The sequence below is a fragment of the Streptopelia decaocto genome (genome assembly GCF_964273445.1).
Source record: "Streptopelia decaocto genome assembly, chromosome: Z".
Taxonomy (NCBI): domain Eukaryota; kingdom Metazoa; phylum Chordata; class Aves; order Columbiformes; family Columbidae; genus Streptopelia; species Streptopelia decaocto.
The window spans coordinates 49,888,646-49,911,668 of record NC_138657.1 but is presented as its reverse complement, the minus strand read 5'-3'; the positions used below and the strand labels follow the sequence as shown (position 1 = coordinate 49,911,668).

At 38.7% G+C, this 23,023-nt stretch overlaps 1 protein-coding gene across 1 annotated transcript in view; it reads right to left on the bottom strand.

Moving 5' to 3' along the window:
* Positions 1-23,023, bottom strand: part of SRFBP1 (serum response factor binding protein 1) — an 83,030-nt gene that overhangs the window by 10,076 nt on the left and 49,931 nt on the right. The window contains exon 4 of the mRNA XM_082074091.1: positions 18,973-19,044. Coding sequence (XP_081930217.1) covers positions 18,973-19,044 — 72 coding nt within the window. The remainder of the gene's footprint in view (positions 1-18,972; positions 19,045-23,023) is intronic.

Genomic DNA, 23,023 nt, shown 5'->3' with positions numbered 1-23,023 from the left:
AAACCTACCTCATTTTTAGGTTCTTGTAATTACTCTGATTGGAGAACAAAATGAGACTTCCCTAAGAGTTTTCCAAAGACAGTTTTGTCTTCTTTTATTTTGAAGGGAGGGAAAGGGGGTATAACAGATTTATAAAACACAAATCTAGCAGGAAGAATTCTTAGAGCCTGAAGTGAAATTCTTTGGGAGAAAGGGGAAAAGACACACCTTCCTCCCTCCATCCTAGTGGTGCTGTAACTGATATATGTTAAACTGTTGTTACCTGTGATTTGAGCTATGCTACAGGAAAGACTACAGCAGAAGCTGATGGAACCAACAGATGACGGGCCTCATAAAGAACCAAGCAAGGATCCCATGGCCAAACCTAGAGCTGGTTTTAGTGCCCAGCAAATAAACACAACCCTTTGCCTCTTGTGTCCTGAGTGACTGCTGCAACAGATGGAGCCCAAGTCACAGGTATGTAAATGGTACAGAATAAGGGCTTGAGACAGTATTGGCTCTGTCCTGGGATGGAGTTAGCAGCCAAGATGGTGCTGTGCTTTGGATTTGTGACAAAAACATTTTAGAGTTGGTAACATACCAATGTTTTAATTATTGCTGAGCAGTGCTTGCACAGCATCAAGGCCTTCTCTTTCTCAGTCTGCCCTCACAACAAGAAAGTAGGGTGTAGGCAAGAGGCTGGGAGAGAAATACACCTGGGAGAGCTGATCCAAAGTGACTGTCATGGTTTAGCTCCAGCTGACAACTGAGTCCCATGTGGCAGCTCACTCACTCCTTCCCTCCACAGTGGGATGGAGAGAATTAAAAAACAAGTGTAAAACTTGCGTGTTGGAATAAAGAGAGTTTAACAGGACAACAAAGGAAGAGATAAACAACAATAGTAATAACAATAATAAAAAAAGAATATACACGAGGGATACAAATGTAATCACTCACCACCCAGAAACCTATGCCCACCCCATGAGCAGGAATTCCCTCTCCCGGCCAACTCCCTCAGTTTATGTACTGACCATGACATCTTTTGGTATAGAAAATCCCTTTGGCTAGTTTGGGTCAGCTGTCCCAGCTGGGCCCCCTTGCAGCTTCCTGGGAAAATTAACTATCTCAGCTGAACCCAGGACAGACCAAAAGGATATTCCACATCAAGTCATGCTCAGCTCTAGGAAAGGAAAAGAAAGAGGGGATGTTTGTGGTTTTGGCGTTTGTCTTCCCAAGTAACCGTTACATGAAATGAAGTCCTGCTTTCCAGGATGTGGCTAAAGATCTGTCTGCTGATGTGAAGTAGTGAATAAATTTCTATCCTCCTTTGCTTGCACACACGTCTTTGTTTCACTTATTGAACTGTCATTATCTCAAGCTGTGAGTTTTTCTCACTTATGCTCTTCTGATACTATCCCCATCCTGTGGGGGTGGGGTGAGTGACCAGCTGCATGGTGCTTAGTTGCGGGCTGGGGTCAAACCACAACACAAACACTACCTAATACATCAGCAATGCATGTTTAAAGTATATGATTTGCTCGACATAGCAGCGCTCAGTGGAGAATCTTACTTGTTTGTATGTACATTTTATTTCAGCAGAATTGTGCCACTTAGTCCAAACAGTTATGTATTCATTGCATAAAGATAGACAATTCATGCCAACTACTAGTGCAGGAGAGTCACTTTCAGTGCTTTAGTCTGAAGGAAAGAAGATGACACTACAGCTACAGCAGAGCCAGTAGAGGTACATGCAGAAGCATTTAATTGGTTTGCAAAAACGTGAATCTTGTTCCTCCACCAGAGCAAAGCAAATCTCACCTGTATTTCTTTTGCTGTGGTTCTAGAGCTTACAAAATATTCTTTGGGTATGTCTGCTCATGTTTCATGTTTGAAGTGCAGAGCATTTGGGAATTCTATTTTTCTTTCTCCTTGAGTCTCTGCTATTACAACTTCATTTCTTCAGGTCAAGAAAAATTGGAAAAATGTTTTCACTGTAGACTGTCTACAGAACTATAAACATGGCAAGAAGAGCCAGGTCAAAATATGGGTCTATTTCCAAGGGTCACAGACTGGCTTACTTTCAAGCTAGCCTAGCTCTGAGAATCTGAAATCAGAATTCTGATCCCCATGTGACAGTGCTGCATGCTGCCACCAGATTCCTGGGACAGCAAGCTCACATTTCTGAAGATCAAACATTATTTTCTTTGGACATTTTTCTATAGCTGGAAAATCTATTTCTGAACTTAATTAATACACTTTTTCCCTCAGTTACTTCCTGTGGGTTTTGAAAGAATATACCATGAAGTTCAGAAAGCAGCAGCAGTAGCTTCTGTGCAACATCTGGTGTCCTTTAATTAAAATGTTTATAGAAAAGGTTTAAGCATATACATGCCAATCCATATGGAATAAACACATTTTTTCCTTATAGCAAAATACTTCACAAAGACTACTCACACTGATAGACAGTAGTCAAAAGCTAACAACATGATATTAGTATTTCTCACAATTTCCTGTTCTTCTGTTTTTTTGGCACTTCCAATGCTTAATTTATTTTCCCTCAAGTATTTTCCAGTATATAAAACCTTGGCAGAAAATAAAACTTGATAGAAAAATGTCAACTGTATTTACAGGAAGAACACCCTGCCCCCCTGCCCACACCCCAGTACGTTTAATTATGCAGATACTGGAACTGTACACATGTATCCTCATGTGTTCCTGTTACTTCTTGTATTATTTTGCACTATTCGTTTTTAATGCAAGAATGTCCTAGTACTTTCCATAGGAACACTCTCATTCAGTGTGCAAATGAAGCTCTGCAATGTGAAAAGAAGCAGTGGAGCAGTGAACAGTGAGAAGCTGTACGTTACAGAAAGAACCACCTGAATGTCAGAGTCTCCTTAAACTTTTTATCTTAGTAAGTGATGCATTATTTCTGTATATAGTATCAAAGATGGCTGTCTATCATCACTACCATGTTTCATTAAACTTCATGTGGACATTTAACTGAATTAACTGTACTGACTTCTATATTTTCAAATCTCTTAAAAGGAAAAGAAACCCAAACTGCATAAACAAGCATTCTTCATCCTGAATGGTAAATGTGCACACAGATGCACAAGCCTCAAAACATAACTTGTTAGTCATAGCATAATAAAGCAACAGTTGTGTATATTACACATCTGCAAACACGCATGCCTGTCCCACATACGGCAGACAAATTTTGTACCATGTGCCAATGATTGGGAAGAGAATGGACATTTCAAGCTTGTTAAGATAAAAACAGATTCACAATGCAAGTTCTGAGATGTGCGGGGCCAGAAGAAGTATGCAATGGCTCTTGAAAGCTGGCAGCACTGGGTAAAAAAAGAATCAGGCAGAAGTTGTGTGGGTAGTACCTACTTCATACAACGTAGGTGACAAAGTTAGAACAAGAAACTGCATGTCTCAGGGCACTGGAGGAGACGTGATTACAGGAGTTGAAAGGGACACCTTGTTTGCATGCTTGAGACAGTAGAACTTCAGGAAGAATTGAAGGGCAGAAACCTGGGATTAACTTGGGGACATGAAATGGAGACTTCTGACCATTCCTTCATTCTGATTACTCTTCCTGTTCAAGTCTAGTTTTGTTTGTACCCTCTCTACTATAATTATAATCAACAATAGGGAAAAAAGAGGTCATACATCTATTCTTCAATTGACTTTTGTATAAAGGAGGATTGCCTTGTTACAGGTCTCATCAGAAACAAGACTCCTACTAGAAGAGTATACTACTACAAAAACTACTACTAGAATTTCAGCTGGGTCAAAGAACAGTGCAGTACACAAATATGCAGTACATGTCAAAAGCCAAGACAGAAAAAGTAACCTTGAAGCATGTCATACTCAAATTTCTAATCCAACTGGAAGTACAATTTTATGTTGAGATTAACAGCCTGATTTTAAGCATAGAAATGGCAGAGCAAATGCTAACCAGGATAAGCATTAAAAGAATAACACAATATTCAGAGCTAAGCCAAGATGTCATTGCAATACCCTTTGTAGCAGATTAGAAGAAGAGCTGTCTCTCTACTAAAAAAAAAAAAAAAAAAAGGACTCAGAAACCCTGTTAATCCCCACATTCTTCCCAGAGGTCTAACTGGTTACAGTTGTCCTTTGTAATAGCAGATATGGTTAATGTAGAGTCACAGGATGTCTGAAGGTGCCAGATCACGGCTGTCACCCAAGTCTGTTCCATGACTTCATACTGCTTTGGAACCAGACCCTTCAGAAAAGTTACTTTCTGACTGTGAAATGTTGCTAATCCTCCCTCATTCTTTATGTCTGTAAGACATACAGTGTGTGATTTGTGGATGTTAGACATGAAGATTTTGGTATGAGAGACAATTGATTATGGGTATCACTTGTGGCAGCATGTTGTCTTTCTGCTTGAGACAGCAAGATATTGTTTGTTGACTGTGGTGCGTTGACCCTGGCTGGACACCACACGTCCACCAAAGCTGGTCTATCACTCCCCCTCCTCAGCTGGACAGGGCCATGTTGTGTCTGCTGCTCTTTTCTCTTCAGAGGGAGGAGTCTTCACACTCTTCCCCTGCTCAAGTATGGGGTCCCTCCCATGCAAGACAGTCCTCCATAAACTTCTCCAATGTGAGTCCCGCCCACTGGTTGCAGTTCTTCCTGAACTGCCCCAGTGTGGGTCCCCCACAGTGTCACAAGTCCTGCCAGCAAACCTGCTCCAGCGTGGGCTACTCTCTCCACAGGTTCACAGGTCCTGCCAGGAGCCTTATCCAGTGTGGGTTCTCCAAGGGGTCACAGCCTACTGCTCCAGTGTGGGGCTCTCCATGGGCTGTGGGTGGGTATCTGCGTTACCATGGACTTCCACGTACTGCAGGAGGACAGCTGGCCTCACCATGGTCTGCAGCATAGGCTGCAGGAGAATATGTGCTTCAGCACCTGGAGCACCTCCTGCCCCTCCTTCTACCTCCTTCTTACCTGGGTGTGTGCAGGGCTGATCCTCTCATATATTCCCACTATTCTCTCTAGCTGAAGTTGTGCAGGTTTTTTTTTTCCCCCTTAACTATGATATCCTGGAGGTGCTACCACCATCACTGATGGGCTCTGCCTTGGCCAGCAGTTGGTCCATCTTGGAGCCCGCTTGACACTGGCTCTGTCGTACATGGGGGAAGCTTCTACCAGCTTCTAACAGAAGCCACCCCTGTAGACCACCTGCCACCAAAACCTTGTCAATGTGGACCCAAAACACTCTGATAATAGGAAGATGGATCAACTAAGGAATACAGTAAACAGGTGTCTGTTAGATTTGGTGAGAGTTTAAAAGAGAATGGGTCTCCAAAATACATAAATAACAGAGAGAAAGCCCATGACATTCAAAGGAGAGGAACATCAGCACTAAATGCTTCAGACTCTACACTGCAAATGGACAGCCAAAACCTGTCAGATTTATAATCAACTTTTACTCAGTTTTTACTCAAGCTTTCCAATTTTCTATGTAACATCAAAATGATGGTAGAGGTGTTATGAAGAAATAGCTATATAAGCTTAAAACCAAGACAGGTCAGAAATACCTATGGCAATTACTTCTGTACAGATCTTAGGAAATCATACAAGTTTCACCAGATTTTATTGGACTACATACAATTTTTAAAGTAGACTGATAAAAAATTTCCAATTGAAGCGAAAATGTATGTCCTAACAGATCTAAAGCCTTTGGAAAAAACAAGCAAACAAAGAAACCCAAACAACAACAAAAAACAAAACACAAACCTCAGCAGGACATCTTGTAACAGAACAACAGAAGAAAAACTAAACAATTTATTACAAAACATCAAGATATACAATAAACCTGAAGTCCCCCTTGGCTTCCTGTTTATTATGCAATGCTTGCCATAGTTTATATTGGTTTACATTGTCTTCTGTTATCATGGTAATTCAACCATGAAAATGTCTGGATTATTTATATAATTTATCTTTCAAGAAGTATGGAAGTTGAAGACCCATGGCAACTCTAGCACACAACAGAACGTCAAGGTCTGAAGAATCTAGCTGACCTTGCAGTAGCACTGATTGTCAACTAATCACTGATGTCTGCAGACTTTTGAATCCAGCATCAGGCAGAAGCATGAGATTCCTCTAATAATATCAAGGTGTTTACACTGCCCTAACTTCATTTGTATGTCTGGACCAAAGCTGTTCTTTTCCCCACAGTTTGTTCACTTAGATTTACCCTCACTCCTCCATCCAGTTTGTTTTGTCTTTTTTCAAAATGAGGATCAAGTATAAACTTGTTTCTATTGTCTCCTCTTCTTTTAAAATAAGAATTTCAAGATAGGTCATAAATTAAAAAAAAAAAAAAAAAGAAAATATTTCTTGCTCTTCTTTGCTGCATGCACGATAGAAAACACCTACTATCCAAGCTTTTGAAAAAGTTTAAAGGCCCTTTAAGAACCCTACCACTTTACAGGTGTTAGAAGACCACATTTGATTGGACAATAAAAGAGTCAACAGAGTTTCTCTGGATTAACCTGCCACAACTAATTTGGCTAACCATGCAAGTGTGAGTCAAATGCTTATTTTTCAGACTGGGAAATGGTCAAAGAGAAATGGGAGTGTTTCACCCCTAACTATCACAGTAAACTATAGCAGAACTTGGCATAAACCCCAGACCTGCCCAAGTACAAATTATGTACTTAATCTTCTACTAATTCTTTCCTTCTTCTCTTTATGTATAAAATAATTTCTATGACTGTTTCAATAAAGAAGTCAGAGCAAAAAAATCCCGAATAAAGCACGCATGGATTCTTAATTATCTCCTCATGGCAAACAGGGTCAACCCTACATCTAAGTTGAAACAGCAAGATTGTGAGAAAACTCAAATGCTGCTAACTTTGACATTTCTTCAAAAGCTAGTAGGAATACGTGTTTTAATCCTCTCACTTTGGAAGCCCAAACAAACAATGCACACTTCTTCAGGTAAAAAATGTTAACTTCTTAAGGTCATGAAAGAGGACCTAAAGTGAGCACAGTGCCAACTTCCCTCCACAGTTGTGGTCTAACTCATTGTAACTACCAACACTGAAACCTCTGCTGGCCGTTGAGAAAACCTAGAAGCAGGTTGAACATTACTTTATGCTATGGACAAACATATCTATGATGCAGACAAATTCCCAGTGGAAAGCAGTTGTGAACAGAGTACTCCCCATATTAGATGCTAAAAAATTATTAAGAAGTATTTGTAATGTAAAAATATTGCATAATTTGAATTGTATATCCAGTACAATTAACCAGTATAAAATATGTACAGTTCTGACCTATAGCAACGTAAAATCAAATACATAAAACCTAACCGTATAAAGGCTACATGTTTTTGCTTTGTACAAAATAGATGCATTTCATATTTTTTGACATTTGAACAGTTGAGGCATGATATCACTATAAAACACATGCATCTTGCCAAACTGAATAAAAAATCTTGGCACGCAGCACAGTAAAATAGATGCAATAAAAAACCCCCCAAAACCCAACCAGTAACACAAAAAACAACCAAAACCCAAACCAAAACAAACCCAAACCAGAACCCCACAAAAAAACCAACTCCCCTCCTTCAACCCAAATCAGGCAAACGACAATCATATTGTGAAAGTAAACTGGAAAGCAAAATTCGATGAAATAGAAACCCTGAAGCAAAAAATGTACTTCAGAGGGAACAGAAACAAAATGCCTCTTGGGTAACAGGCAGTAATTGGGAACAATACAAAGAGAAAGGTCTATGTCACAAAATTCACACAGACTTCTTCAGAGAGCATAATGAAATTTGTAGGAAAGGTCATGTATAAATTAGTTTGACAACAATTATATTTCAGATCTGAAAACCAAACTGACTTTTGCAGAAAAGTGTGAAGTTGAGAGATCATTTGCCTGCAACTGGCCATCTAGAATGAGGGTCTAGAAACTCAAAATAGGCAGTTGTTTATTAACTCCAAACAGGGACTTAAGCTAACCAATCTCAAAATGAAATGTGAAACAATTATTTGGGAAACCAAAATTTAAAAATAAAATTATTACTTATATTTATTATAGAAAAGAGACTGACACCAGTCAGGCAGCACTGCAAACCAAGCAGGAAACAGAACTGCATGAGAGTTCTCTACAACCTGAATGCATCTGAGCTCCCAAGATCTAGCTGTGCATCACGAGCATGTCCAAAGACTGAGTGAAAACAGATGGTGGCAAATAAACTGGCGAGATGCCGGGATGAGCACCACATGATTAAACTATTTAACGGACCAAGAAGTTCACAATATTCTGCCTTGGACAAACCTGTGAAGTTTCAAAATTGAGATATCCACCAGTCTCCTTATGAAGTCTATTTGGTGACAAAACTCTGTACTGAACTTTCAGGAATGTAACCCTGAGACACCCATACAATATTTCACTGTAAAACAGATGCTCAGACTTCAAATTATCACTTGTCAGATGCAGCCCAATATAGCACCATATGTATAAGCATATATGACAGACTTTATAATAGAGAAAGTAGACACAGTTCGGATTTTCAAATTTAAAACAGATGCAAAACTTCAAAACTAGCTAACATTTGAAAAACAAGCTCCAATTTAATCAGGTACATTTCAGATGATTTATAACATAAAGGTAAAAGATTTATCCCTGCCAAGAAAGCCTGTCTTGCTCAGACCTTCACATTTACAAGCGTTGCCACCAGGAACACACTCATATATAACTGCTGTCAGGTTGATGCCTTTAGATAAAACTCTTGGGAGAGATGTACTGATGTTTAGAGTGCTGCTGAAGGAACTAAATATGAGAACCAGGGATTTGGAGGCACAGATGACTTAAAACCCTCACAAACACTGCACACACTAACCAGGGGTAGGCCACATTATAATACGCCATTCAAAACAAGACAGAATTTCTTGGCATACCACATTGCAATTTTCGTGCACAACTGAAAACAGATTTCTTTTCATATATATATATATGTTTTTCAGACACTTTCTGAAAAGACAATGGAAATAAAATCCTATTCACTGAAAAGCTATTAGAACATCTGAGATAAACATACCAGTTATCTGGCATCAAAATGTAGATTTTCCATCTTTAAGTCTATTGAGGGAGTATATGCATTCAAAACTAACAATAAACACATGTCAGATATGTATGGAAGCCCTGATATTATTTGAGCAAATCAGCAGATAATGGATGTAAAATAAATGGAAATTCTGGATGTTCACATTTTATAGCAGGTATTTCACCATATGACAAACAGAATAGTCGTCTTTATGCTTAGAGGCTCTCGGGCATCTTCTAGGCCATTACATCATTATTAACTGAACTCTGGCATGTAGAATTTTCCTGATGTGTAATCACTCAACCATTTCAATCATTATGCAGTTATTTGTATTCCAAACCCAAGAAAAAATAGACCATCACCCTTTACATTTAATGCTGTTATATTACTCGGTGACCTCACGTTTCCAATACTTTCTCTTACCTAGTAATCTTGTCATAGAGAGGCAGTATCCTCTAAACTTAATGCTCTCATTTTACTGAGGTGTAACTTATTAATGTAGCCAGTCTTAGCACCTACATTCATTGACGTCCCAATAGATAAGATTTTACTTCAAACAGAATTCTAGGAATTCAATAACATATAAGTTTTCTCCTTCTACAGTTAAGTTTCAAAAAGTTCAAACAATAGTGCCTCCAGCATTTTTCATCTAATTTTCCAATATTAACAGACTGATGGGCTTCATATTGAGCTCTTAATCCCAGAACACTTTTTTGTTTGTTTGTTTTTATTTTTATAAATCTCCATTTCCCTGTTCTGAGTTGCAGCACTTTAAAAACTGATCTGGATAAGAAAGGGGGAAAGAAATCAGAATGGTTTAGTACTTTATTTTTATATGATATGTAATGAAAAATTGAGAGAGTTTCATTTATAAAAATAAAAAGACAGCAGCAGATGTTTTTCATTTTCAGAAATATCAGGAATGACAGATTTATTTTTTTTCTGATTTTGTAATGCAATTCTGAGTCACACTACAAAGCGTATATACAGAAAGAGCTTTTCCAGTTAGCAATTTGTGAGTAGCTGTCTGCCTTGAACATAGTTGATTACAATTGTTTATATAACATTAAAGACACCTTAACACTTTAAGCTCTTGAAGGAACCAAAATAATGAAAGATTCTAACACAGGTATGTTGTACCTCATGTCCTCTCTCTGTGCACTTCTGTGCCAACACCAACTCTATGGTGCTTCTCAAAAGAAGATCAAGAGGTTATGAACTATGAACACCTTTCCCTCAATGGTACACTGACTTTGGTTTCTCCCTCACACAACAAAAACTCTGTTGGAAGTTAATGCTTTTAAAATCACCTCCGGTAACTTTGGTTGAAATTGCTCAATAGGTACTAATACTTACTGGATTAGTAACCTTCTCCCTGCCCCTTCATCTGGATGAACTTTGTAAACCAATTACTTTCCCTATGAATACATAAAGGATGCAATTCAAAGATTGTCTCTTTAGTATCCAAATGAATTAAGGGTAAATGAAAACTCTCACTATTAATATGTCGTAAATTTGTAGCTTCTTTAACCTCACGTAACATTTTCTGTTCACCAACACTGTTCTGATTGGAGGCTGTAGCACATTAATAGTACCAAACTTTTAAGACAGCTGGAACTTCCATTCAAAAGGCTTCTTAGTGTTTCTCTTTTCCTGTAATATATTTGTGCTGTTAGACTTAAAATACAGTGCTTCACAACACAGCACCACTCTCATGCACATACATCCTCCCCCTTTATCCCTGTAAAGATGGTACATTTCATTAATTATCTTGAAGATCTGGTAGAAAGGTATCTATTATATCTGTGATGATGTCGTATATCAGGTACTCTAATTTCTCTCCATTAATTTTTTCAGTTCAAGGATTGATATGGAAGCATTCATAATTTACATTCTTTCTCTGTAGCTTAGTACTGGAGGGGCCAATCAACTGTCCCTGTAGGCAGCCCGATGTACCTTCCTTATTTATTGGATCAAGCTGTTCTCTTTGGCCTTTAAGAGACATCCTGAAAAGTAGCCACATGCCCCCTGTTGGTCATGTCATTGTCAATCAGATGCTCTTGCACGCATTTCCCTGCTTTTAGTTTAAGTATTCCGTTACGACCTTTAAAATTTTCAGTTCCAGCAGCCTGGCACAATTTTGATTATGATGCAGCTCATCTTTCCTGTCCAAATTCATCTTGCCCCAAAGATTCCCCAAACACCTAAATCTCTCCTTCCTATACCATACTTGTGTTGGTGCATTTTGATTCTGGACCTCTGCCCACCTTTTGGGTATTGGGTGAAGTCTGAACAATAATTTGGAGAAGAATACCAACGAGATTCTGGGTAGCCTAACCAACCACCATATCCTGAGAATCTCTTGTTACACTACACTTTTTTTCCTGCATTTTATTAAATGAAAGCATAAACCCAAGATGATTTCTAACATTTTCCTCTATTGTTCCCATGACCGCTCATATCCAGTAAGATATTTACACACATCACTCTTATATTCATTTAAAATAGGAATAAAAGTTGAGAGTTGCTTGTCTTTTATGAGTGCTGTGATATAAGTCTTTCTGGTACTGAAAAAGTACAGTCACATGCATGTGAAGCACCGTGCATCACACCACCACTACCACAGGCACACATGAACCTAAAAACACCGATCTACCCAATCTACCTTTTTTTTTTTTTTTTTTCACTTATGCTCTTTCAAGTATGCCTATTGTGTCTGAATTAACTAGATGATCCAAGCCAAATACTGCTTACAAAAATGTGAATTGACTTAACAATTCAGCTTTATTGACAATATGCCTGCCCACATTCTGGTCTGACACACCGAGTAAGCGAAATGAGCATATTAAAATTGAAAGCAATCACATCACTTTCAAGACTGAACCTTGTCTAAGGACAGGAATACACTTTAATAACAATCAGTTCAGCCAGGCAACAACAGTAAGTAATACAGCTTCACAGGAATGCAAATGAGTGGTAGAAAGATCCCTGAACTATTAATTTAAAATTTGACAGGAGACAGCCTTTTTGTGTCACAGATAAACATAGTATCTCTGTGAAAAACTGCCAAACTTACTAGCAGTTTATTTCGGTACTGAACTTAAAAAGATTCTTTCCAAAATGGACAAAATCCAAGCTGTAATTAAACTGAGATCACTGCAATTGCTACTCTGCTGTTGAAGATGATGGTAACTTTGGTCTAGTCTATCTCCTTACTCCCAAGCTGTGACAGCCACGTGTGGCAGCGTAGTTTGAATGCAAAGGGGCAAATGGAGAAGAGATGTATAAATTGGCCCAGTAAAGGAACGAGTTTTGTAGGGGGAAGGAATGGCTAACCTAAGGTAGGTGGGCAATGGACAGAACAGCATAATCAGGAGCCTGAACTCTCCCACTGAAGACTGGGAAGGGACTGATACTGGCTGGGCTAGCAGATAGACAATTGAGTGGAGAAGCAGGGAGAGAGTGGAAAAAGATTTGTCAAAAATCAACAGACAGTTTTATACTGACATAAAACGTTATTTGCTGCCATAACAATAGATTCTTAGTTCTAAAATAAAGAATTATATATAAAAGACATGTTAACAGCTTGCAGTTCAGGTGAACAAATTTGGAAGATGAGGAACCTTCAGGAAAAGAAAACAAAACCCAATCAGTCATCCAGAGAAAGTATTTACACCTGAATGTGATATTCATCACTGAACGCAAAATTCTTCACTTCATCAGTAGTGTTAGGAAGACCACAGACATTCCTGTTTAACATTAACATCTGGTGTTTGACATGGAAAATTCTCAGGAAACAGTGGTTTCATACATTCAGTGTAACTTACATTCAAACAGAGTCAAAATACTCAGGACAAAAAGAATTCAACTCTGTAACACTGATTCCCAGCATCAAGTCAATTATTTTAGAACACGTTACAGGAAATCGTGCTATTAAATCAATGCAACACATTTCCAAAACCATAAAATGTTGACAGATGCCACTATTAGAGCAAAGTGCATGTGGTATTCGATATGCAAATTAGTACCTTTATTTTCATACTGAAATAAGAAAGGAACGTAACATAACATTTTAAACATGTAGGAAAATAAATGGAGTATCATTGTTTTACTATTCTCAGCACAAACACATTGGTGGAGAATGGAAGTGTCTTCCTAAGTACAAAGCAATACGTTCATTCCAAAGCAAAAGCTGATAACAATGTTTCCAAGTATTGATACTTAGAAAGAAGGCAGGGTGGGGGCAATGAGAGATTGTTAATCTAGGCATGTGATCATTAAACTACTAAATTATCAAATATTCTTCTTATAATTATGCTCTGATTGTCTATACACAATTTCTAATTTGAAAGAGTGTAACAACCAGAATTTAGATTAAAAAAGAGAATGAGTTCTTCATGGGTCCCTGAAAAACACAAGCTATTCACCCCTACATTGCCAAAATCAAACAACAAAATTAACATGCATATTATACAAAGCTAATAGTCTATCACATTATTATTACAAAAAACCCTGATTCATACAGTAGTCCTCTCCCTGTGGTTTACGGATTACAAGCAAAATATTTTCATAAGCAAAGAATGTTAAAAATCCACCTAAGTAATTATCTAGTTATGCTGCTATTAAAGGCACTAACAAGAGAAACAGAAGTTTCATATCAATAATAACATCTATCATAATCAGAATGTTTTTGTAATGAGTAGAATACTTCAGAGGGGCTCACAGGGCGGGGAGGCGGGGAGAAGGGAGGAGGTTGTGGAAAAATCCCCCAAAGCCCAGACGAAAGACAGAAACTATTCTGTGCTTGATCCAAAGCCTTTGAAGTTAACGGAAAGTCTTCAATTAAACTGCAAGAGACCCTGCGTCAGGCCCCTTTTATGATTTAGCGCATTTCCTCAGATTAAATACACAGAATAGAGAGGTTTTGTTTATATATTTTCCACTAGAACATACATTTCTAAAGTAAATTAAGCCAAAGATCACAAGCATACATTTAGGATCGTCAGCTAAAATAGAAACCCTTATATTTTCCAAAGTTAGAAAACACAGATATGACTGTTGCTCGGTGGATGCAGACGTGCTTAATCAAAAGTTCTGTTTGATTCAGAAACCACATCTTCCCTCCCTGCCACACAGTTAAAAACTACTAGCAGTATCAAGTTTAATATGTTCTTAATAAATAAGTGTATTCATTAATGTATTCATGATTCAAACATGACAGGATTCAGGTGAAAATCCAGGACTTAGTAAGAAAAGGTGATGCTTTTCTCAAGGACCAAAGATTAGAACTCAGTGCAAAAAAATGAAAATTATGCTGCTAAGGTTATGCAAAGATTCTATCTGGAAGCAAATAATAGAGGACGTATATCAGTGAATATGTGTTGGCATTTCTGCAAGCCAGAAGCACATGCTCAGTTCAAGCTCTGACAATAATGTATACTGGTACTCTTGTTTCTCAATCAAATACCACAGTTTTTTGCTATTTCAGTTCCCCCGTCTCCAAAAATCCGAAACTCACTGAATTTGAAGCACAGACTTTATTACTTGGAGGAAAAAAAAGTATTTTGACTTAGGGCATGATGGACTCCAGATAACTGCTTGTAATAATAAAGTTCCATTATGCTGGAACAGAATTCTGTCATTTTCAATGTTTAAAACACAGGTTTTTGTTGTTGTTAATTTTCCTCATGTTCTATATACCAAAGACTTATCTGAAAAAAACCTAAAGGAGATGCTAAAATAAGCTAGTCAGTATCTGTTAGCACTAGTGCAAAAGCAACAAAACCAACTGCAGTAATGATGAGGGTGGTCACAGATGGACCAATGTCCCTTTGTTTGGAGAAACAGCACAGATGATGCATATAATTTCTCTAACACTGGAAAAATATTAATACATATTAACCTATCTACCCTGTCTACCTTAGCTTATCTAAGTTACCTTAAAACTGTTAGCAATAAGTTGAAAATAACAGTTAAGACCTTTCTCAGTTCCCAAGTCAGTTTCCTGCTTGTCATCAACAGCATTTTTAGGATTAGCTTACTTCTAACTTTGGTGTGCTGGAGCACAACAGTAATGAACCAAGCCTCCTGTAACAGTTCAGGATTTTAAAAACATTTCAGCAGAGGTGCATAAAGAACTCTTCACCTACAGCTTCTTCTCTTAAAGTAATGTCATAAGCCCTATAACACTACCATAAATTGGAAAAGGAAGAAGTCTTGAGTAATGTGGTTGGTGACTCTTGCCAACACACTTTGCAACTATCAAAAATTTGATTTGCTTATTAGTAAGTGTCGGTATAAAAATACTGACGGTTAAATCATTAGAACTCAAGTTATAGTGCCACTTGCTAAACACATAGCACACTTTTATCATACTTGACTGAAATCTGTGCAAACTCCTCTTAAGTTGAAAAGTATGCTTATCCATTTCTGAAAAATATACAGGGAAATGTAGTAATGGAACATAAAACATGACCACTATGCAAAACTAATATTCAACATTCCACAGTGAATTAAAAGCAGATTGCCTTTTATCAATGAAAACAAACCTATTCTGAAAATGAAAACAGCCACAGGATGTTTTCCTTCAAATATTTCGAAACTCAAGTTAATGAAAAGGTAAACAGTGTGGTCTGCATTTCATATGACCTAGAATATTGCTAGGGATAGAAACTCCTTTTTTTTTTTTTTGTTTTTTTATTGTATGTTTAATAATTAACTGTGGGAAAATAATAAATAATATATTGGAAAATTAGCTTTTGTTAAAGCATGGAAGGGATGCTTTCTTTAATTGGTGATATGCTGTGGCCAACCAATAGCAAGCGATAGTTTGATGGCTTAGCCACCACTTGTTAATAGTATCGTAATAATTAATTGTACATGTTCTTCTAATGCAGCGAGGTTAAAAATCCTCTGTAGTTTTAAAAAAGCATCAGCATCCACCTATAAACTTGATCTGAAACATAAGACCAATTCACTACAAGGTGTGAGATTAACAGACTTTCACACCATTGAAAAACTGAAAGCAACAAAATGTGATGTTCATCTACAAGAAGGGCCAGAAGGAGGATCCAGGGAAAATTACAGGCCTCTCAGTGTGACCTCAGTGCTGGGGAAGATCATCCTGAGTGCCATCATGCAGCACATACAGCACAACCAAATGATCAGGCCCAGTCGACGTGGGTTTATGAAAGGCAGGTCCTGCTTGACCAACCTGATCTCCTTCTATGACAAGATGACCCACCTAGTAGATGAGGGAAAAGGCTATGGATGTTTTGTACCTAGACATCAGAAAACCCTTTCACACTGTATCCCACGGCATTCTCCTGGAAAGGCTGGCACCTCATGGCCATCCAGGGTGTACTCTGGGAGGGCTAAAGAACTGGTTGGATGTCTGGGCTCGAAGAGTTGTGGTGAATGGAGTCAAACCCAGTTGGCGGCCGGTCACACGTGGTGTTCCCAGGGCTCAGCGTTGAGGCCAGTTCTGTTTAAGCTCTTTATTAATGATCTGGACGAGGGGACTGAGTGCATCCTTGGTAACTTTGCAGACACACCAAGTTGGGTGGGAGTGCTGATCTGCTTGAGAGTAGGAAGAGTCTACAAGAGGGATCTGGACCAGCTGGATTGTTGGGCTGAGGCCAATGGTGTAAGATTCAAAAAGGCCAAGTGCCAGGTCCTGCACTTGGGTCACAACCACCCCAGGCAGCACTACAGGCTTGGAGAAGCAAGGCTGGAAAGCTGCCTGATGGAAAAAGATCTGGGGATGCTGGTCAACAGTTGGCTGAATATGAGCCAGCAGTGTGTCCAAGTGGCCAGAAGCACAGCAACAGCATCCTGGCTTATATCAGTGCTACTGTGGCCAGCAGGACCAGGGAAGTGATCATCCCCCTGTACATGGGACTGGTTGGTGAGGCCCCACCTTGAACATTGTGTTAAGTTTTGGGCCCCTCACTACAAGAATGACATTGAGGTGCTAGAGAGAGTGCAGAGGAGGGCAACAAAACTGGTGAGGAGCCTAGAGCACAAGCCTTATGAGGAGTGGCTGAGGGAACTGGGGCTGTTTAGCCTGGAGAAAAGGAGGCTGTCTACAACCATCTGAAAGGAGGCTGTAGCATAGAGGGTGTTGTCTCCTCTTCCAAGTAGCAAGTGATGGGAAGAGAGGAAGTGGCTTCAAGTTGCGCCAGGGGATGTTTAGATTGATATTAGGAAAAAATTATTCAAGGAAAGGGTAAAGAGGCTGTCCGAGGAAGTGGTGGAGTCACCATCGGGATTTAAAAGATGTGTGGATAAGGTTCTTAGGGACATGGCTTAGTGTCAGGGTTAGGCTAATGGTTGGATTCTATCATCTTGAGTGTCTCTTCCAACCAAAATGATTCTATGATTCTATGATTCTATAAATAACAACAGTTCTACAACCTGAAATAACTCCATGAAGACACATGTATGACCTGTTTTCAAGAATTATAGCTAAATGAAAGCCTACTTTAAGTAAATATGGAAAGCATACAGTCAGCCATCACTATGAATACATCAAAAATTATGGGACATAATGAATTAGTAAGATTAATAACATTCGTTCTGTATTCTTAGCAATAAAAATATCTTCTTAGGAAATAAAATTTCAACTCTAAACTCTTTTAAAAATATAGCGTCAATTATTTCATTTTGGGGCTCCTATACTTTATGCAACCAGCATAGGCCTGATGCATTTGAATCCTTGGCAGAAGAATCTCCTACAGGAAGTACCAAAATATTTTATTGTTTGTATTTGGCATCCATCTTCAAGCATTAAATCCCTCTCCACATGTCCTCACACTTCCAGAATCTTTACTTCTGCACCATTTCTAACATTACAGTAACCAGTTTCTGAGTAGCTCACCTTCAGACTGGAAAATTTTGGTCAAATAAATTTAAAAGAAGAATGCTGCTTTTTAGTTCCATGTCAGTATATCTGTGACCTTTTCCTTACCCTCTTCTATCATTAAGAGAAGGAAAAGCAATAAGATGCTTCCATCCAAACACTGCTCCAGAAATACCAAACTCCTACGATATTTTCCTATTGACTTGATTTTGCTCACATGAAGCATGGAAATCCTGCTGCACATTATGCTAATGGCTGAACTATATCACACATAACTGTGCTTTGCAACAGTGTTATATTACAAACTACTGATGCCATTATAGGAGGAAATGACCAAGTTAGACATTAAAACTTCGCCTGCAAACAATAAACATTTCAGGCTTCAGACTCCCTCAGTGGATCAACCACACATAGCAATTTAGGATGAAGTGGAGGAAAATATACAACTACATGTATTGACATTTTTTGGTTCAGAATTGCACTCTGGCATCACTTCTCCAGCACATCCCTTAAAACGGTATTATTCGTGCTCTTTAGCACTTATTTTACAATATCTTGTCTATTCTCAACCTCAACTGCTTATTTCAACAAGCATCTTCTCACTTGTATGTCTTCATCTTTTACAGATATCATTAGTCAGACAGTTAATATTTAATAACATACCATCAGTGGGCTTCAGGAGAAACACTACCATATGTATGTAGGATATAAACAAACTAAATCTATTTATAAAGACTCAAAAACCACTACTGTGCTTCCTGGTATTATATTCCAGTTACTAGGGATTAGCCCACCAGCTCAGATGACAAGCCACTTGTACTAAACTGCTGTACAATTTTTTGTAGATATGTCCTAGTTGATGAATTTCTTTAGAAAAGGAAGTAAGGTCTACAACAAAGACAAAATATAACATACAGAACACAGTGTGCAAATGCATGTGCTCCTACCCACATAGGTACCTTTTCCCAAGGAGTGCTCTCACTCTCAGAGAAGCAGGAGAAAGAAAATAAAAAAAAAACACAAGCCTTACCTTTCTGCACACACTTTCAAAATTAACTTCTGTCCTAAGAGCAAGTCTGGTAACTTCATCTGGCTTTATATCCTGTGGATGAAAGACATATTTATTCTTCTTATGGTCAGACTTTACAAAATCTTTATATGGTTCATCTTCCTTATAAACATTCTAACTTCATGGCATCTTCCACTGATCTCTTTTAAAGGAAGAAAATAGGGGAAGTCAACCTCAGAGCCTTTTATGAGGACATAACCAGGTGGATACATGATGGCAAAGCAGTGGATGTGGTCTGTCTTGATGTCAGTAAAGCATCTGACACAGTCTCCCACGGCATCTTCACAGCTAAACTGAGGAAGTGTGGTCTGGATGATCAGGTAGTGAGGTGGACTGGGAACTGGCTGAAGGAAAGAAGCCAGAGAGTTGTGATCAATGGGGCAAAGTCTAGTTTCTAGGAGTCCCTCAAGGGCCGGTACTGGGACCAGTACTCTTCAAAATATTAATCAATGACTTGGATGAGGGAATAGAGTGCACTGTCAGCAAGTTTGCTGATGACACCAAGTGGGAGGAGTGGCTGACACACCAGAAGGCTGTGCTGCCATCCAGCGAGACCTGGACAGGCTGGAGAGCTGGACGGGGAAAAATTTAATTAAATATAACAAGGGCAAGTGTAAAGTCTTGCATCTGGGCAGGAGCAACCTCAGGGTCCAGTGTAAGTTGGGGAATGATTTTTTGGAGAGCAGTGTAGGGGAAAGGGACCTGGGGATCCTGGTGGACAACAGGATGACCATGAGCCACCATTGGGGCCAGGAAGGCCAATGGCATCCTGGGTGTATTAGAAGGGGGGTGGTTAGTAGGTCAAGAGAAGTTCTCCTCCTGCTCTACTCTGCCCTGGTGAGACCACATCTAGAATATTGTGTCCAGTTCTGGGCCCCTCAGTTCCAGAAGGACAGGGAACTGCTGGAGAGAGTCCAGTGCAGAGCCATGAAGATGATGGAGGGAGTGGAGCATCTCCCTTATGAGGAAAGGCTGAGGGAGCTGTGTCTCTTTAGTTTGGAGGAGACTGAGGGGTGACCACATTAATGTTTATAAGTATGTAAAGGGTGAGTGTCACGAGGATGGAGCCAGGCTCTTCTCAGTGACAGCCAATGATAAGACAAGGGGTAATGGGTACAAACTGGAACACAGGAGGTTCCCCTTAAATATGAGAAGAAACTTCTTCACAGTGAGGGTGACAGAACACTGGAACAGGCTGCCCAGGGGAGGTTGTGGCTTCTGCTTCTCCGGAGACATTAAAAAGCTGTCTGGACACATTCCTGTGTAACCTCAGCTAGGTGTTCCTGCTCTGGCAGGAGGATTGGATTAGATGATCATGTGAGGTCCCTTCCAATCCCTAAATTCTGTGATTCTGTGATATAGGGATTTCTTTTGTGTGTATGTAAATACTACTTCTTCTGACTTTCAAAACATTATTTATACCTAATCTATTACTACTACTGAGGGCAACAGAGATTTTCAACAGCTAAGTATGCAGAAGGTGATTTTATTTATAGAAATGTTTAAATTGCCTGTTTTGTTGTCCTACAAATAAGCTTTCGAAGGTTTGAAATGCCCCACTTATCTTAGACTCTGCGGTTATGTCACACCTTACCAACATATATGAATGTATGTTTAAGACAATGAAAATGAAGTTGAGATGACCAAAAAAATATTTTTTCTGGAGAGACTGACTACACATGCAGTTTTCATTGCTGGACTTAAGCATTTCCATTGGCAACTGAAATAGAGGAATGAAAACCCTGAACAAATGGATTTTGTTAAAACTTGAATATTTTGTGAAACATGTCCCCATGGCAAATTTCTTGTTATTTTATAATACATACTTTATATACAGTGTATTACAAAATCCCTATTAACCTTATCAATTTAATGTACTGAATATTGGCTTTTCCCTTAGGATGCTCCATCAAATAAATCATGTTACATATCAGTTATTTGCCAGACAGCCATTTTAAAAGCAGTTTAATGACTGTTATGCAGACCCCAAATAACTTTCACACATTCATAGTTTGAAAAAATGAAGAAGTTTGTACAAAGATATCTTATTCTGATAGCTTTCATCTACATCTAGCCTATATCACAATGCTGGTGGCTTCAAAATGTGAAAAAAATTATGTCTGCTAAATTTCTCAAACGATAATAAAGTGGATGACTTAAATATGAAATACAATAATTTTGAAACACTTGTGGTCAATAAAAAAGAAGAAAACCTAAACTGGAAGTACCCATGCAAAGTATTATTGTTTGAGAAAATGAGATGTGTCCAGGTGTTTAGATCTGGACAAGAAAGGTGCTAACTGAAAACCCTTGATGATACTTGTTCCTTTCTTTTTTTTTCCCCTACTTAATCATTCTTGATAAGTATCCCAACACTCTCACTTAACATCCTGCTCCATTGCTAAGTTTCCATATTCTGTTCTGTTTCTGTCCTAAATCTGCAGTAGTCTGCACACTTACTTAGATGTAATTTCAGGAAGAAACAAGTAGCTTACTTTCTTATATATTTCTCATACCTTGCATTCCAAAACCTTACATTGTCCTTCCTTCTATATATTAGATACCTTACAGAGAGTTTTCATCTTACTTGGAACTTTAAGGTGTTGGGCAAATTGCATATGCCTTAAAACTATAAGCAGGCATGTAATAATGGGAACAAAGTAACAGAATGAAAACAAATTAATTTAAAAAATTCTCTTTTTGTGAATATCAGAAGAGCCTCCTGATAATGAGGTCTAGAAGTCTGCAAAATCATCTCCCAAAGGTACCGATGGAAGCCCAATCACTTGGAGGATGGAATCCAGACTGGAAAAACACTGGTGGATGTAGGAAACAATCTTCTACTGGCAGATGGACAGTTGGATGACCTAATAGAATGTTGAGATGGAAAAGACCTGTGATTCAGTTTTCCATGACTTTCCAAAGCATTTCACAGATGGTAAAAGTAGGACACGGTGGTTAAGTGACATGCTTACTGTCACATAGCTGGTTGGGGGCTACAGGTGACGCTCTGGAACCCTATACTATTCATTAAATCAAGCTGTTGCTTTATAAAAGAAAAAAAGAATTTATTTGATCTTCATCTCCACTAAAACTTCATATTTCCATATTTAATTGCAACAACATGCTTCGGAGGGGAGGCAGGCAAACTTCAGCAATCCCTACACAAGAATGTCAGAGGTTTAATTTTGATACAACAATATTGCAGAACTCCCTTAACATTGCAGAATCATGCATAATAATGGAGAAAAAAATTACAGTTTGGAATGTGAAATCATTAATGAAGCTTCACTGAAATGCTTAGTATACAGAACAAGGCCACAAATCTCCTGTTAAGATTTAAACCCCCACACTTATAAAGCATCTCCTTCTCTTAGATTTAAGGCAGAACAAGCATTTGTGACTTATATAGTCTTTAGCAACATCCGGTTTTGTAAAAACAGCAATGTAAGTCAAATTACTGGAATAAAGAAATGTTTCTTCTATGTCTATTAATGGTCAGCAGCAGACAGGAAAACAGAAAAAGCATATAGTGATATTTTTCTCAGCATACTTCTATCAAGTCTGAGATGCATGTAGCTCAGAAACTCCTGACTCCCAAAGAGAACATTTGTATTAAATATCTACTATGAAAACTTATTTCACCAGTTATGTTAATGGATGTCACAAGTTACTGCCACCTCCAGCATCTCTGGGACCAGTCCATGGATTCCTCCTGCCCTGCTGCTGGAGGTCTCCATCCCAGGTCCATCGACATGACAGTTGCTTTTGCATAATCAGGTTCAACCAGATGTGAAGCTCAGCTAAGCAGCTAGCTGCTACAGACAAGGCACTACCTTTGACAGCAAGCACACGTGACGCTTCCAGGACTCAGATGAACTTCAGTACAGTTAGCTAAGACCCCTTCCTCCTTTTTGCCTAGTCAAGATTGAAGCTCACTAATGAGAGTTATGTGCTCCCAACTCCCACCAGATTCACAAGCACATGCACATTCATGAATCCCTCAAATACC